Here is a 16,199-nt window from a genome sequence, read left to right on the forward strand (position 1 = left end):
GGTTTTATAGTGAAATTGTCTTGTTAATGGGATGGAAGTTGTGTAGGCGTATTTATACTAACCTGGGGACTCTCAGTAATGATTTTTCCAAATAGAGTAAACATTAATGGTATTACATGATTTTAATCCCTCCTTCCGTTTGTTATTTTAATCCAGCATTTATCCTTAGGCCAGAGCCAGGTCTTTAGAACAAAGTTTCTCAACCTCAGCACTATTGACATATGGGGTGTGTGATAATTCTTTACTGTGGTGGACTCCTTTGTGCTTTGTAGGATATTATTGAGTTGAAAATGCAACTTAAAAAAGAAAAGCATGAATCACATGATTTTACTTTAGTAAAAGTGTGTATGTGTAATGTATATTTTATATCTATATTTTTATATCTATTTATCTATATCTATATTGAGAGAGAGGAAGGTACAAAAGAAAAATGCTCATAAAGTATTGACAGTAGTTAACTTTTGGAAGGTGTTTTTCTTTTCATGTGACATTTATTTGTTCTTTTTATTTATTCTGTTCGAAAACAGGTAAGTACATATGAAAACAATAAATCTATCATTAATATATCTTGTAGCTGCTATAAACCTTTATGAAAATGCTTCAGTGGATAATAGACTAATTTTGTCTACAAAAGCAGTTTGCATTCATCAAAAATCTTTCGAGTGACTACTATATGCAGCCATTTTTCTAAGCATGAGGGATAGAATCATGAGCAATGCAGAGAAAAGTCCCTGGATGATTTTTATAATGACACCTAGAGAATCATGGTCATTTTTTAAATAAAAGGACTGAAAAAATGTCAGGTTCTAAAGGCACAAAAATTAAAACTGCTCTGTTAATATTTGGTTTGTCCTAACACGTAAAGACTTGGTCGCAATATCTAGTTTGGATGTCTGGATTGAAATAAAGCAATTTAGGCATTCCGAAACAGTGTGACCCCCACCTTTATAAAGTAGTAGTTTCAACAAACTCCCAGTGTAGGATGAAAAAAAAATTCTATTTGAATGGTTCCTTCCTTCCTTCCTTCCCTTCTTCCTTACTTTCTGTATTTTTTCTTTCCTCCTTTGTTTAATCTGTATACTGTACAAAATAACTGTGAGGTCAAAACCTCCATGAATAAACATTCTGGAAGTTATCCCTGACAAAACCTTTCTAAGGTTCAGAGCATTATAGTTATTCAGGGGTAATTGAACTCTACTCCCCACCAAAAGCATATTAAATTAAGTAAAGATAGTTCAGTTTCCGCATCCCAATCTTAATTCATGGTTAGCTTTAGCCTACATATTGTACTGGAAGTCTGCTTACATTTGTAATTAATCCTTCTTCAAATAATTAAGTGTTCAAGAGTGTACCCAAATGACTTTCCAGATGATTTATTGGGATCTGTTCAGTCTCTGCCTCCTAAATCCTCAAGAAACTGTTTGGATGGCAGAGACACTTATGTTTTTTAGGACAGGTCAGGTTCTGTAATGTTTTGGAAATTAAGATATATTTGCTAAAGCAACTCTGGCAAATTAAGTAATTAGAGGGCATTTTTATTTCCACATCTTGTAATACTAGAATATGCTTCCTTGAAATTACATATAGCTAATATGTATTTACATGTTAATTATAGTCATATGGTATTAAGAATTTCCTAAACAACAAGGTCCTACTGTATAGCAAAGGGAACTACATTCAATATCCTGTGATAAACCATAATGAAAAGAAGATAAACAAAGAATGTGTATATATATATATATATATATATATGAATAACTGAATCACTTTGCTGTATAGCAGAAATTAATACAACATTGTAAATCAACTATACTTCAATTAAAAAAAAAAGAATTTCCTTTTTCTTTTTTCCACTTGCTAACCAAATTGTTCACACAATGTTTTTGGTTTTCATTTAATTAAATAATACGAAAGAACTTGGTTGGTTTGGAAAAACAAATTTCTAGTTATATAGAATATAATTACTTTACGAGAAATGTAGGTAAGTAAAAATGTTTGCCTCTTTTATATTGTACCTTTGGAATAAATTTTGTTTAAAGTTATTACCTATAGAGTAAATACTACACATCAGCTTTTTGATATAATCAGTCTTTCTTTGCATGCTTAGAAAGTAGACTTCACTTATGAAGACCTCTGTCATGTAAAAATTACTATAGCAATTTTAATGATAGTCACATGAAACTTTTTTTTAAGATACGAGGAGGAAAGCTCATGATTACTTACACCCGCAAAAGTGATGCTGGCAAATATGTTTGTGTTGGTACCAACATGGTTGGGGAACGTGAGAGTGAAGTAGCAGAGCTAACTGTTTTAGGTAAGTGCAATTTTATCTGATCTGCTCACTGTAAAGCTTATCTCTTATTATTATTTAGTATCTTTATACAAGGGAGAAAGAAATGACCTTTTCTAGAAGGTAAACCAATATTTTGGGGGCTGGAAAAAAGACAGAAGAAATCAGTAAAGCAGCCTGAGATAAAGTAGCCAAGACATAGGAAGACAATTAGGAGGAAACACTACACCTAGGGAGGAGAAGTAGGGAACTCGGTGGAATAATTTTCTAAATAATATTTTAAATTATAAATCTGCTCTTATGGAACATCTAAAATGGCTTTTAGTTTGTTCATCTGTATTTTTTTTTTTGAGATGACTTTTTCTAATTTTAGAGAGACCATCATTTGTAAAGAGACCTAGTAACTTGGCAGTCACTGTGGATGACAGTGCGGAATTTAAATGTGAGGCCCGAGGCGACCCTGTGCCCACAGTACGATGGAGGAAAGATGATGGGGAACTGCCCAAATCCAGGTATGGATCAGAATTTAATGATGGGATTCATCCACTCGGAATTTCTACAGTTCTCATCAGACCACTTTTCACATATAAGCCATTAGAATGGTCTACTCTAGACTCCTTGATCTCCTTGGGCCAGACATAGTAACGGAGATAATTAGAATCAGAAGGTTGCCATGCTTTCTTTGAGAGTGTACAGATAACTGTAAGTTCATGACCCCAGCCTGCCCAGGGAACCCTTGGAAGATGTGACATTCCTTAAACAGTTTTCTCTTTGTCCAACCAGACTACAGTTAATACCAATGTCTTATATGGGAATAGGTAGGGAAGGGAGGTACAGCGCTAAAGATGTAACTACAAACCAATTAAAAAGCAGACTCCCTTTTCCTTAGCTACAACATCACCAGGGAATGGTAGAAGAGGTCAGAGTTTCTTGATATCTGTCAAATCCTTAAATTGGCTAGAAGCAGAGATACACTCGCAGCCTTAGGGAATGAGGTAATGAAATGAAACTTTCAGGCACTGTCTTTAGGCTGTCTTCTCTAGTGTGTCCATTCATTCAGCAGACATACCTTGAGCCCCTGCTAGGTTTGGGGGTCACAGCAATGGTTTAGGTATAGTTTCTGCTGTCAAGGAGCTCACCAAAGGAGTCATGTATGGATAGATACAGAGTAACGTAGCAAACCCTTTTGTTGCATAAAGGTAGACCCATGGGAGCAGAAAATCAGGAGAGAGTTCTCAAAGGAAAGTGACATAGAAGCAATGTCTTGAAAAATATGTATCAATTTGATAAGCAAGAAAGAGGAGAAGAGTATTCCAGGAAAAGAGACATCACAACATAGACACAAATCTAAGACTGTTTTGAGTGGTGGAAATTTAGCATGGCGCCACACAGCGCATGTGGCAAGAAGTTATGGGAAACCAGGTTGGAGATAGTGAGGCTGGATTTACAGGACTTTGTATCGACTAAAGAATTCTGAACCATACGGCATGCACATTGATAAGCCAAGAGGGATAACTATGAACAGGATTGCTTTTTAGAGGAAATAATTTTTTTAGCATTATGGATATCACATTAGTGGGGCAAGGGGTTGGGGGGTTGCCGTTGGCTGGGTCACCATCGTTGATGTCCAGATAAGAGATGTGAATCGCCTGAACTGGGAGATGAGATGGAAATAGGCTAGGGGTCCATCATGGAGAGAAAGTTCTGAGACCCAATTGATGAACTGAATGATTTGTTATATAAAGGGAGCTGGTGAAGGAAGATAGGTAGGTTGTGTTAGGAGAAGGAGTTGTTTTACGTGATAGGGTAAGAAAAAAAAGTTTTATCTAACGTATTAAATATTAAGTGTCTCTGGGGGTATGATGTCTAATTATTAGTCAGGATTATGAATTTGGAGCTTAAGTGAAATAGGGGCAGCAAATGTTTGTGTGGTCGGTCAATATATAAACTAGTGTAGATAGTATAACTCAGGGATATCATATAGAGTAAAAAGAGGATTAAGATGAAATTTCAAGGGACACCCAACATTTAAGAAAAGGCAAGATGAGGCAAGGCAAGGGAATTCCAGAATAAGACTCTCTGGGTTTAAATATTAACTCTGCCATTAAAATAGCTGAAGACCAAAGCCAAGCTACCTTACCTTTCTATGCCTCAATTTTCTCATCTGCCAAATGGAGATGAGCATAATACTTCATAAGGTGTTATAAGAATTTTAAAAGATAGAACCTACAAAACGCTTAAAGTCTGACATATAATAAAAATTTATTTAATGGTCACTTAAATTTTAGTATGAGTACAGGAGCTTGAGGAAATAAACAAATAAGCGTCAACTTTGCCTAAAAATATTCTGTTAAAAAGTAGTTTTAATATTTTTGCCCACACGAATGTAAAAGAAGTGCTCTTTTCTACGTGCATGCTTACTTAGAGGAATGCTGCATTATTTACCTTCTGCTTTAAATTCTCTGAAGAGAATGTTGCCTGTGATTTGATACCTAAATACATATTTGTAATGATGGATTCTTTCAAGTAGAAAGTCACTTAACTGTGCTTTCTTTTGTTATGTCACTAGATATGAAATCAGAGATGATCATACCTTGAAAATTCGGAAGGTGATGGCTGGTGACACGGGGTCATATACTTGTGTTGCGGAAAATATGGTTGGAAAAGCTGAAGCCTCTGCTACTCTGACTGTTCAAGGTAATGTTTGGGCAACATTTTTTGTGGTTGATTTATTATATGAGATACAATGTTGATATTTGAAAATATTACATATTAGAGTAGTCTATGTAAAATATAGACTTTAAATAACGCTATATATATACTTTATTCCAAACATATTTAAAGGAAATTATTGTTTTGCCTATGGGAGCTCTGTAAGTGTCTGTTACAGGAAATTGAACTAAGTTTTCAAAATTATGAGAGCATTGTCTTGGTCAAGTAGAGGAGGGGAATGTGCTTTAATCTCTGGGTCTTCAAACATAGAGCTTTAATTAAATGACAGCTACTGCCGCGAAAACTTGATCTTTCAATGAAAATAAGTCTACCATTCCTTCAGGTCATGCACTTTCAAGGGTCTGTACAGTTCGGAACAAAAAAGTGAAAAGATTCTGTTTCCCGCTAGAATGTAAGATCCATCCATAGAGTAGGGACTTTTGCAGTCTTTTTCTGTGCACACCGTGCCTGTGACTTAACAGACATTCAATAAATATTTGTTGAGTGAATGAATTGCATTTGTACTTTGCTAATTTTGATGAAGAGTTATTATTTGGTGTGATGTGAGCCAAAATGGGTGCCATATTCTTTGGCTACAAGTTTTTGAATGTCAAAGTCACATCTTAAACTGATATGCAGAAATGGTTCTGTCACCTCCTTTGTCTCCATAATTTCATATGTTTTTCATTCTCATAATCCCTTTTCCCCTTTTTCCATGATGTCATACTGATTATTTCTTACTATGTATCATCTGAGAACTTTCTCTCATTTTTTTCCTTTTTAAGGACAAATTGTTTATTGTGGAATTTGAGAGACAGTGACCTTTAAAGAACATTTTGTTGGTGAAAAAAATTCCGTATTTTGACACGAATATAGAGTAAACAGGGATTTTGGCCATAAACCACTTAGCTTGTTTCTGAGTATGACATTAGCAACACTTGCTCTGTCATCTTTTCTGAGCACTCTCTCCTCTAAGGCTATTATGAAGAAAAAGGTGGCTTTTGAAGGAGAGCTTCTACTGTGGGCTTTCTACAAAAGAGCCTTGTGGGCTTTTTACAGTAGAAAAAAGGAATAAAGAATATTTCCTTCCTGTCTCTAAAGCCATTATGTCCCACTTTGGGGTTTTTAGCTCAACCTCATAAAAACAAAAGAAAAAAAAAGAAAAGATCAAGAAAAAACAATGAATTTCTAAGGCCTAGACTACTTCTCTTTAATCTATGTTAGACCTGAACTCCACATAAGCCTAAAACTATAAGAAAAGAAAACCCCTTTACATTTAGAGAAAGCATAAATTTAAGAGATGTCAAGTTCAAGTTCAGAAGCCCTCCGGAGGGAGTGAAAGTAGCCCAGGATGAATACAACACATGAAAAGGTGTGTCTATCTCCAGGCCATTGTGACAGGGAGGTTGATTGTCTATTATATTAGTCAGAGAGATGATGCTTTTATAAATAATAGCCATTCTGCTGTGTCTACAGTAGACATTGAAATCAAAATAGAGTTTCTTCCTGCAATTTTATACTCAGTTCCAAAGTTAATTCAGCCTTAAGTTTTCCATATGGAATTCTTGCTCCTAAGCCTGGATTTCAGTGAAAACTGGGTACAAATGATCAAATCCAGAAACTACTTAAGGAATTTAGAAGTTCTTATTTCAACTGCATTGGGTCTTCTATAAACTTATGAAAGATCTGTGTATTGTTGAGAAGTTATTATTTTATTCAACTATTAAAATAAAATATGCATATTAACATCACTGTGAAAATACCTTTAACATGCTAGAATAATATACACAATATGTCAAACAAAGTAACATGATTCCCAACAGCAAAAGATAACTAAGAAAAAAAACAAAGGAAACTTTTCAAGGGAAACTTGAGAAGTTATGTATTTTTTTCCTTTGAGATTGAATATAGAAAAATATTAGTTACTACAAAGGAAACTAATCAGAAATTAATACATTTGATAGCAGGAAATAATTATTAGAAATTCAGTAGCATAGTTGTTTTTGATTTCTGTATTTTATTTGTGGTTCATTTTTGAGGCACTATTGGAGTCAGTATGGGCTTAAAAATAATCTTCCTTTTCCTCAGTCCTCATGCAATAAATATTTAATTTTGAGAATTGATGTTGGACAACAGAACCCTGTGTTCCAGTAGCAGTTTTGGGAAAAAAAACTTTCTTAAATAAGGGTGAGCATTTGATTTTCACCCCCAGTACAGATATGATTAGTTCTAACATTTAAAAATTAACCCTCATTTGAGAATTACTTCCTTTTTTTTGATATATATATATATTTTTTGAAATCCCAATTCTGCTCTTTTAGAGACTCTCTCTGTATGTATTTCCTCAAGTATTCCATTCTCAACTCATGATTTCTTTGGTTTTTCTACTTGTGTATTTTTCACAGTCCTTAGTATGGTACTGGGCATCTAGTAGGCACTTTATATAACAATAAATACTTGTTACAATTTGAAATATGCATCTGAACTCCAACCTTCTGCTTGAGTGGTAGAAATATCACAGTACAGTATGTCCCAGGGGAAATTCAAGCATCTTCTGGTGACTTTGATCCTGAGTGCTAACAGTAGGTTACATTGGATCAGATCTGAAGAGATTATCATCTCTGATGGCTGCCTGGTGGTCTGTGTTTGAAAGGAACAGAGTAAAACCTGGGGCTGGACAGAGTTTCCTAAACTTAGATGAAGTTTGTTATCTGATCTTATCTGAACATGTATATCTAAGCTTATCTGAAGCTTGTTAAATATACAGATTATCAAGCGTGCCCTTGGAGAACCTGATTTAGTAGATCTGGGTTAGAGCACAGAAATTTGTTTTTTTTTTTGTTTTCAAGCAAGTTCATCAGTCTCTGGAATGAGGAGTTACCTGATGAGCTGACAGAAAGAATAAAGGGCTTTAAAAAATTGCTCTAGAGTCTGGGAATTACCAGGGCTGGACGAAGTGTGTTACAGAGAATTGTGTAGCGAAGAGTATAGACATTGGAGTCAGACAAAATGTAGTTGAATCCTATTTCTGTCATTTACCAACTGTGTGGCCTAGAAAAGGTTATTTAAATTTCATGAGTCTCAGTTGCCGCATGTGTAAAATGGGTACAGTAATACCAACCTCACAGCATTTTTATAAGGATTAAATTAAATTATATATATAAGAAGCTTAACATATTGTCTCTTACAGAGTGTTTTATAAATAAGGAGTGTTATATAAGCATTATTATTAGTGATAGCTTTATCGCTTACTTTTAATAGTTATTGGTTATTTCATAAGAAAAATAGTAATGTTCAGATAATTCTAGACAGGTAGTTCTTCCTTTGCTATTGTAAATGAGAAATCTGAAGTTGTTATATAATCATGATAATTTATTATGTAACAAATTATTAAAACTCTTCTCAAATAGAAAGCATTACATTTTTATTAAAAAAAACTTTATTGGCTTTTAAACTAAATGTGTTAAATCTTGTTAGTGCCATCAAAACTAGTGCTAGATTTAATGTGAGGTTTTGCAAAATAACTAGATAATTTAATGAAAATTACGACCACTTGGGAATAGAAATGATTCAAAAACCGATTACATTTTATGTGCAATGGAGTGTTATTGTTATGAAAAAACGTTCAGCAGAGACTCAGAGACTCTGCCGTAATTTGACCTATTGAAAAATAATTAATGTCCATTACATGACCAATAAAAAATGGTGAAGTAATGCTGTTTGGAATGATCACAACAGAGAAGTGTTTCTGTTTAACTCCCAGTTAACCAGAAAATTGAGTTAACCTGAACTTGATATTCTGTCATTTTCTGGAATAATCAAAACTTTATTACCTATAAATGTAAATCATCAATGTTGTTACATTTACGCCTGATGTTTGTCTGCCTCATTTTCCCTCCATACTGTAATAATATCTATGTACCTCCTCAAGAATTCTCTTTGTAAACCTAAAATACACAAACAAATTCAGGCATCTTTTTAAAGACATTCCATCTCAATTTTGATTGATTACATTGTGATATTTGCATTTTAATGTCTCAATTCGACAAGTATTAGGATTGCTAGCTGTCACAGTAGGAATGAGTTATCTTCTGAACTAGTGTTTCATATTGCATAATGGCCCCATCGTTTAAGGAAAAAGATATATACTGTAGTATTTATAACTATTTTATAGGTTGTGACATACCTATAAAATGTAAAGTCTAACTTGAACAAAATAGATGCAGTGGGGCACCCTGCCAGATTTTTTAAACAGTGTGCCATTGAAACTGCTAAAATTTATGCCTCTGCTTGGTGCTCTGAGAATGGTTGCAGGTTTGTTTTACATTATTTTACTATCTTAATCTAAACCCATTAGGTCTTTATTAGATGCTTGCCAGGTGGGCCTTGAGGTTGCTCTTGGAATCACATGATAGCCAACGTATATTTTCCTGCTTGTTTTCATTTTTGAACCAATTCATAGTAATTAAAAAAGTGGGTACTTTTTTTTTTCTTTGTTGAAGGTAGCCTTTAAGAAAAGCATGGTGGATGCAGCCTCAAAACACTTAAAAGAACAATAAAGGCAGAAAAATAACTTTATCATTCGATTAATAACAAAACCTTTAAAATTAGTAATTATTTATGATGACAATCATGTCTGTAGCTTTTCAAATAATTCCATTTTTGAGGTGTGCTCTTCTGAAAGAAAGATAGAAGATAAAGCCACACAGAGTTTAAACTCCGAATTTCTCCCATTTCCAAGTTTGTCCTCCACTTCTAAGATTTCTTACAATTCTTTGGTTCAGTGATACTCACTGCTTAAACAAGGCAAACTCGATGGCATTATTAATCTTTCCACTCCCTTTGCAACTTCACAGATAAAGCAGCTCTTATTACTGTCACAATTTCATTGACAAAGTAAATTTGTGACTCTCTATCACCAGAGTGATCGTGTTCCCATCGCTATGTCTGTCACAGGAAACCGAACTGAAAACAAACTTCCATATACCAGCCATTTCCCAAGCAATCACATTTTATCTGTGCTGACTTGAACCATTAAGAAAATCTAATCCCATTTTTGTCTGTCTTTCTTACAATAGGCACTAAAAGGCATTTAGTCCTCCCATTTCCCTTTAGCCCTAAGTGCTGAGCCAGTCAGACACAGGAAACTGGACGTTTAGTTCACACCCCACTGCACTCCTCCACAGGCCTCTCCCAGGGACCAGTTATTCTTTGAAGCTCGAGAAACAGTTGCTTTTCTGCCCTTTCAGCAACAGCTCTGTTAAAAGAAAAGGCAGATGCCAAACATCTCTAAACCAGGTGATGCTCTGTTACCAGACAATTGGGATTTCTGTGAAATCCCAGCTCTTTTCTCATAAGCGCTTATCCATTTTTCTTCCCTTGATGTGAAATTACTCCATTCTCTCAATTTCATCACCTGGTTTTTTTTTGTTTTTTTTTTTTTTTTTTTAGTTCTAAAATATGGTATCATGAATGATGTTGATATCTCTTTAATGTATTCTTGGCATACAATAGGAATGTTCAAATGATCATCAAAAAGATGTGCATTCTATTCTGTTCTGAAGAACTGTTATTTTGTCTGATGCTTCCCATAAGTATTATGCCTACTCTGCAGTGAAGGAACAGAGCACTTCCCCGTTAGGATTGGTTAGCTACTGACAGCCTCTGGAAGGCTGAACCTTGAAGTCTGAGATTGATGTGAGACCGGAGAGATACAAGGCAGAAAAAAAAGACCAGTGCAGTCCTTTGGCTGACTTAACTGCTACTGATGGAATGTTTCCTACAGCTTCTCTCCTTGCTGCTGGTGAACTGCATGCCAAAGAAAAAAAGAAAAAAAAAAAAAAGGAAAAGGAAAAGAAAAAAAAAACTGCTGAAATATCTTGGGCACTGTAGTTAATAATTGACCCCTAGTTAATATCCCAATGAACTAGGAATTGATCAATAGTTATGATTTCCAGTGAAACAAGAAGCAACAGTCAGAGGTTTGGCTAAGCTTTTAAGATTCTCCTGACCCAGTGTGTGAGTATTAATTCACAGGAAATAGTAGCGATGCAGTGAAAACAGGAGCAGACGAGGAATAAGAAGCTGAATTCTTCCGTACTCTTCATTTCAGTTGATGGCAATGCAACCTGCAAATACACACTAGTAGGCAGCTTGGGTGCTGGTGGGGTCATGCTTTTACTCTTCCATTTCTCGAATGTCAATCACCTTAAAATCCTATTATTTTGCCTTTTAAATATTTCTCAACTCTCAACACCTCTCTTATCTTCTTATCACTGCTTTATTATCTCTTGTGCAGTGAAACTTAACATCTAACCAGTTTCCTTGCCTCCATCTTGTCCCATAGAATCCATCCTCCATACAACAGGTACATTGACCTAAAACACAACTCGAATTGCATTAGTTCCATTCATGAAACATTGTCATGCTTCCCATCTCTCCAGATGAGGTTCAAAATACTTAAATACTGCTCTGCCTGGCTACTTAGTCCCCTCTTGCTACTCCCTTCAGGGTAGTAACACTATATTGTTTACATATTTTTTCATGTAAATACCGCCATGGAGCTTACATCTGGGCTTTTCTTTATGTTAGTCCTTTGGTCTAAAATGCTCTGCCCCCACTGACCCATCTTCTACTTGCTAATTACTCCTATCCTTGGATCCAGCTTAGGCAGGCATCTTCCAGGAAGCTTTGCAGGCTGTCCTCACCCCAGTGTCAGGTTAGGTATGCACATTCATGGACCCATCGCATGCTGTTGCCACCCTAATTGCATTTCAATATCTGCCCCATTTGACTGTGAGTTCCTTACAGGCACACTTTATTTACTTCACCTTCTTAGTCCCGTTGCTTATTGCAGTCTTAGGAGAATCCTTGGTGCTCATGTAACATTTTCTGTCTGAGTGAATCAGGGGCTGCCCTGATATATACCAGCTGTGGGATCCTGGGCAAGTCACTTAACTTCTCTGAGTTTTAGTATACTCATCTGTTGAAAAAAATGAATGTACACAGACTATAAACATCAAAGATGATAGAAAAGTTTTAAAAAGATAATTAACAAAGTACTTACATTCTCATAAAAGTGGTTTGTGGATTATGAAGTGCTTATGCAAAATGATGGTTGTTATGATTATTTTTCTCATCTCTTCTTCCAAAACAACTAAAAACCCATTAGAGTCTCAGTAATATTTACTTTGACCATAGAGATTTGAAATTTTTGGTTGCTGATTAATGTAGAATTTGGTAATTGTTTTGCTTTTCTGCAATTATAATTTTCTGTGATTCCTTGTTACTGAGGTCTGTCAAAATCAGTCCTCAATATTTTTTTTTTGCTGCTGCTTTAGGAAATGTTCTGTAGGGTAGAACTAACAGTCTTTTCTGATAGACACACATGGATTCAAAAACTGAATGTACAAGATATTAAATCTCTGGTTCTCAGTTTTCTCCTCCGTAAAGGGGAGTAAAAATGTCTCCCTCATAGGATTTTGTGGAGATTAAATGAGCTAATAAATACGAAATGCTTAGCACATTGTGTGAAGCATTTAAATGCTCAGTAAAAGGAGAAGCAATAAAGGTGATATGAAGAAGGCAGAAGAAGAGAAGGAGTCATTTCAGTCATGTGTCTTTATATGTGTATATATCAGGACTTTATGTAGCTTTAGTGCTCTTAGCTGCTTATCACTGGCTGTATAAAAAGATTAAAGTCTGAGTCATGTGTGCATCTCCCATTATACTTTATATAGACACACAATAAATGCTTTTCAATAAACAATGACTATCAAGGTTTCTGTAATTGTGGTTTAAAAAAATGTCAATTTTTATTCTAGTTGCTTCAAGAAACAGAAAAAAGTTAGGTATAACACAAAAATATCTACATTAGGTAAAAATACTTTTTTGTTTTTATTAATTGTGTGTATTTGATATGCATGAGACCAAAATAGTTTTTTTTATTAAACAGATCCATAAGTAACATGATTCCTTTTGATCTTTAAACATAATTATTATCCCCCCTTATATGTTCAATGCTGCTAAATTTCCTGATAAAATGAATAATATTGAATCCCTTCACTGCACCTTCCATAAATATAATCCATATATTGGACCAGTTGAAACTAGAGATAAACATAATGTGGATAGATGGTCCCCAGTAATAACTTCCATACAATTTAAAACTTTAATAGTCTTGAAAATGAATCAGAAGACATAGTCCATTAAAAGAAATGTGCATTTGTGCATTGAACATTTTCTAAGATGTGAAATAGCAACTTTGAAGTTTACCAAACCACATGTTAATCCCACACAATGCAACATGTCATGTGCATGGCTTTTTTTTTTTTTTTTTTATGGACCACTATATAATTATTTCAGAATGTAAAATTAAAATTTAAGTGAAAATTAAACAATGTAACTTACTGTGGATTTTACTGCCAGTAGTGAGGGATAAACTTTAATAAACTTGCATTCAAAAACAAACTCTGGGGGAAAGAAAGCCTGTTTTGTAAATTTGTAGTTCCCATAAACAGGCTTCACCAGGCTAAAGCTTTCTATCAGCATATGAGATCTGATAGAGGGTAAGAGTCATCTGACTTTTTAGAGCTGGTATAATATCTAGACAGTAAAGAAGTAATGAGAGAAAAAACTGGACCCTTCAGTTCTGAATTTCCTTTCTTTGATGTAGACTTCATTTAAATCATTTGTTGGAACAGTTTGCTTAAATTGCTGATTTCAGAAAAGCTGGCAATATAATAGTACATTGTTTCTGACCAATAACATGGTTATTTGAGTCAAAGCCAAAACTAATAGTGTCAGATGGCCCTTTTGCAGGCTCAAGTCAGGTTTACTATAATCCAAGATTTTAGTTAAGAACTGTGAATTCACTATTATGAAATGGTAAATAAAGTGTTTCAGATTTTTAAAAAAAGGACTGTGAGTTCAACGTTTGGATGAAACACATATTCTAAGGCCCCCAAAGCTTTACTTGATGACTTTAAGAACCTTGATATGTGTGTGACATGTCTGCCACACTCTGACAAGATATGGCAGACTGGTTCTTTGGGGAATGATTCTTCATCACACATGGCAGCAATCCACAAAGGCCCAGTAAAGTCACTGGTACTAGAGTAAACAGTGCTCCAGGGATTGGGATACACACACACACACACACACACACACGCAGTGTCATATATAAATTTACCGCCTCCTGTATGTATGTATTGCTACACTCAATGTTGAACTCAAGAGTCTTATTCAGAATGCCTCCCTTATAGGATTTGTTGTGGATTTTGTGTTTTTGTTGTTGTTGTTGCTTGTTTTGTAGTTAAAATAATGATTTAAAAAATTTAACTGAAGATTTGAGGAGCTAATGAGAATTAAAAAAAAAAGATTAGTGATTATAAAAAGAAAACCCAAAAGACAATGTGTGATTGAAGTAAAGAGTCAGTATTGCCAGCTGAGCTCTTTGTGAACAGGCTGAAAGTCAAGTGCTATCAGCCAAGAGGTTTAATGAAGCCCCACTACAGAATTTAACAAGAGAATGATTTGTGAGAATGGCTTCCTCTCCTAACTGTTCTGATCCAGTGGCATAAATAGGATGCCGAGCTCCACTCCTGCTGGGTTTTTTTTATGCTATTTGATTTGATTGAGACCCAGCAGCATTATGGCCTATGATTCTTTTCCTTTTTTTTTTTTTTTTTTTTTTTTGTAGAAAGGATAAAGTAAAGAACTTCTTGTGTTCTTATAGCCTTTCAGAAATAGCCATTTTAACCCTAATGACTGTTGAAGATGTGACATTCTCTTAGATTTCTTTCATTTACTCATGAAGGTTTTGGGTTGCCTTTAGTTATTTCAAACAAACTGATATAAATCTTAAAAATTAATCAAAAGAAAAAGCAATTCTCCACATAGCCTTCCTACAGAGAACTTGAAACACTCTCTTAATGTTTTTTGCCAAGCAAGTATTTGAAGAAATAAGTAGAGCAGTCAGGTACAAGAAATAATTGATACATAAGATGATTCTCTGACAAATAATGACACAGTACCACACTAGTAAATAGCACATCATGGGTCTTCCGTTATGTTCTGAGCTTTACTGTGGTTTATTCATCTACATAACAGTGGATAAGGTTTTCTCGTTGCTCAGTTACATAGATGTATAACTTAGCAACTGTCTTTAGCAACCTACATTCTGAACTAATGACATCAACCTGGAAATATGTAACTGAGTTGTGTGAATCTACACAATCTGCATTACTCAGCCTGAGAATGAAATTTGAATGAAATAAATTAGATTTTTGCTCTAGTCATTAATGGGTAGCTCATTTTAAAACATTAGATTCATTACTAACAATCTCACATAACTTTAAGCATTGGAATTTTGTGATATTGTGTGTACTTTAATGTAAAAGAATTAATTCTAAGTTAATTTACATTGATGTATCCTATTTTGTCCAGAATTATTAGGACATAAAGTGATTGAGGTAAGTCATTGTTTAAGAGAGAATAATCATAAAGAGAATAATTTTAGACTAATTGACATCAAGGACACCCTTATGATGAACCCTGGGTAAATTAAATATGCAAGATACTTGAAAAATGGTCTTTTTATGCATCCATATGTATCAAATTTTATTATTTGCTTGCTATCGTTTTAAATATTTTATAGGTATACACAGAATGAAAAATTCCACTGAACAGTATTCATCCTTATAGATTCACAAATCATTTCAGTATATTCCAGACATTAGGGTCATCATTAGAATAGTTATACCAGCAGCAGCTGGTGTCCTTTGAGCCTTATTTCAATAATTTCAAAATATAATATGCTTCTTTTTATTTCATTTTTTTAAAAGATTCTGTATAAATTGGAAGTTACTACCTTTTAATGTCATACCTAAAGTTTGCAAAACTGATTAAAATACCACGAGCACTTTAATTTGCTTTTAAACTGTTATTCTCAGGACTTGATAAATAATGTGCCAGTATAAACGCACCTGTAGAAAATACTAAAATAAGACGAAATGTAGCTGAGTAATTGCTTTATAACAGAATTACAAGAGTAGGAAAATCCATAAATGGTTGTTAAGGTTAGCTTTAGCTGTAGGACATTTATTTTGTGTGGTCAGTGTCATTAGGAGAAAATTTAGAGCATTGCACAACTAAAACTGATAGATATGACCATTTTACAAAGGTGCTTTTAAAAAGT

At 34.4% G+C, this 16,199-nt stretch overlaps 1 protein-coding gene across 1 annotated transcript in view; it reads left to right on the forward strand.

Moving 5' to 3' along the window:
• ROBO1 (roundabout guidance receptor 1) overlaps window positions 1–16,199 on the forward strand; it is a 382,889-nt gene that overhangs the window by 270,552 nt on the left and 96,138 nt on the right. The window contains exons 4-6 of the mRNA XM_059921364.1: window positions 2,194–2,314; window positions 2,664–2,802; window positions 4,860–4,987. Of these exons, the coding sequence (XP_059777347.1) occupies window positions 2,194–2,314; window positions 2,664–2,802; window positions 4,860–4,987 (388 nt within the window). The remainder of the gene's footprint in view (window positions 1–2,193; window positions 2,315–2,663; window positions 2,803–4,859; window positions 4,988–16,199) is intronic.

This window comes from Balaenoptera ricei, chromosome 4, assembly GCF_028023285.1.
Source record: "Balaenoptera ricei isolate mBalRic1 chromosome 4, mBalRic1.hap2, whole genome shotgun sequence".
NCBI lineage: Eukaryota > Metazoa > Chordata > Mammalia > Artiodactyla > Balaenopteridae > Balaenoptera > Balaenoptera ricei.